The sequence below is a fragment of the Sphaeroforma arctica genome (assembly GCF_001186125.1).
Source record: "Sphaeroforma arctica JP610 unplaced genomic scaffold supercont1.4489, whole genome shotgun sequence".
Classification (NCBI taxonomy): domain Eukaryota; class Ichthyosporea; order Ichthyophonida; genus Sphaeroforma; species Sphaeroforma arctica.
The window spans coordinates 1-2,444 of record NW_014036069.1 but is presented as its reverse complement, the minus strand read 5'-3'; the positions used below and the strand labels follow the sequence as shown (position 1 = coordinate 2,444).

At 42.5% G+C, this 2,444-nt stretch overlaps 1 protein-coding gene across 1 annotated transcript; it reads left to right on the top strand.

The window, feature by feature from the left end:
* Positions 1–26: 26 nt before the first annotated feature.
* On the top strand, positions 27–2,379 carry SARC_14342 (hypothetical protein; the record flags this gene model as incomplete). The annotated part of the gene is made up of 3 exons (XM_014291525.1): positions 27–151; positions 1,119–1,182; positions 1,525–2,379. Coding segments are annotated over 3 exons (285 nt in total), but the record flags the coding sequence as incomplete, so codon positions are not given.
* Positions 2,380–2,444: the final 65 nt, after the last annotated feature.

Here is a 2,444-nt window from a genome sequence, read left to right as displayed (position 1 = left end):
TATAATATATATACTAACTATATGTTCATTTTTTAGGACACCGTTCGGAGGAGATAGAGCAAGACCTTATCAGTCTGCGACAGGACGTTAACGCTGTGTCGGTTGAGCTGAAATTGAACCTTCGAGTGGAGGACGATTATTTACACGAAATGTAAGTTCCGTACCACCTTGGTGGTAGCTGTGTGCATGTCTGTGCTATTGTAGTACAACGATATATATATATATATATATATTTACATAAGGGTAGTATATACATATATATATATAAGGTAATATATACACAGTATACACTCGCGTTCTGACCCGTTGACCAGATCAGTGGTAGCTGGGTCCATGCCTGTGCCATTCCAATACACCAGTATGTCCGTATTCATACAGGGGTAGTATGAATCCAGTGGACCATTGTATTATATACGAACATGCATACACTTACGTAATGGTAGTACAACGACCTTATTACATTCCCGGGCTTACCTGTGCTATTTGTGGTGGCGCTGATCTACCAGGGTATTGGGTTTGTGTGTTGCAAGGAGTTCGAACTACCTTCGAGGGCATGTGGGTATGTATGGGGGAGTGGATTTACGAACAAACCCGAACAACCCTCTAAATATCTATTAAACAGCACCCACGACAACCGGCCCTCTTTTGGAAGTTGAGGTTCAGGAGTGACTTATAATAGGAGTTAATAACAGCTTGAAGGAACCATATATTGGCTAGAACGGTGTATTGAGATAACCAAGGACAACAGGCTCACGTTACGGGGTTGGAGGTGCAGGAGTGGCATATAGGAGTTAAATGCACTCGTACTATACAACAAGCGTAGCGTGGAAATAGCAGCGAATGGCAAACCTTTACAACCCTATGACATCGGGTCTATCGGGTATCATTGCTACAAGAAACTCTTAAAACCCTTTAACTCCTAATATATCGGATCATTTGCTGTATAGGGTGGTCGTCATCATACAGAGTGAGTGCGCAATCTGCATTGCATTGCGGTTGATAGAACAATGCACTGGTACCACACACATATGTGTATATATATATATATATATATATATATGCCAAATTCACCAACCGTTCTATTTTTACTCAACAATCTATTTATAACGACCAATCAGATGCCGATACGGTGGGAATGAAATGCACTCGATAGCTGCGGTGATGGGCGGCTTAGGCAGTCAGGTATGTTCCTTGTTGCTATGACATCAGTACAATACTTCGGTAAAGTTAGAGATGGCTTGTGTTGTATGCCTAAGTTGGCATCAGTGCATAGTACGACAAGTAGAGACTATCCGTTCCGTTCGCTTCGGTTCGGTACTCAACGTGACCTACTCGAGCCATACACGAGCATTGCACTTATTAAACCCTAAACCCTAAAACTCAATACCGGATAAGTTCTTCGCCATAGTACACTCCTTTGGACGGGATTGTATTGGATTTGATTTCGAATTATTTGAGGTGCGCTTTGTACAGGAACTGACACGCGCACCACCACCACACACATCACACCACACCACACCACAGGAAGCGATCAAGCTCATCACAGGCCAGTTTGTGCCCATAGAGAACACCCTGATATACAATGGCCTAGACAATAAGTGCACTGTACTCAACTGCTGACCCAGCGAGCCGCTCGGTGATACTTGAGCCGTGCTTGAACGGCAGGATTCTGGTTAACTAATTGGGGTTGGTGGCGCCTTGCTACGCTTGCAGGAGCGAATGAGTGACATTTGGCCCGTACTTTACTTAGACTGTACAGTTTATTTAGTTGATGGTGGTTGTAGACGCTTACCCTTGGCTGGCAGAACAACCCGCCAGGCTACTCCGCGTACTCGACGCCAAATATAGCATGGATCAACTCAGTCTAAATATAGATCTGTGTCGAGACTTATCGATTTTGCCACAGATTTTGACTGCGCCAACCCGTCGCCTGCAGATTACACGTCATCCAATAAACACCCGAGCACACACCAATTTCAATCGGAAGAACCCGAACCCGAACACCCGCGTACAATTCCTTCGTTCCGCCCTCCCCAATTACTGCCCCATTTTCTCCCGCAAATCCCCTTTTCTGCCTCATTTTCTTGCACGAATCGCACAATCTGCCCCATTTTTATTTTCCGCAAATCCCACTTCGCTATCGCAGGATAAGCCCTGCGAAGGCCTTGATGCCCTGCACATATTGTCCACTCTCACGTTTGTTCGTGCCTTGCCTGTATCTGTATCTGGTATACATCCAGTGGCGACGAGCCTTGGCTGTCGCATACATTGGCTGATAGCATTCCTGTATTGTGACATAAATTCCATATATATATATACATATATACATACAAATATATATATATATATATATATATATATATATATATATATATATATATATATATATATATATATATATATATATATATATATATATATATATATATATATATATATATATA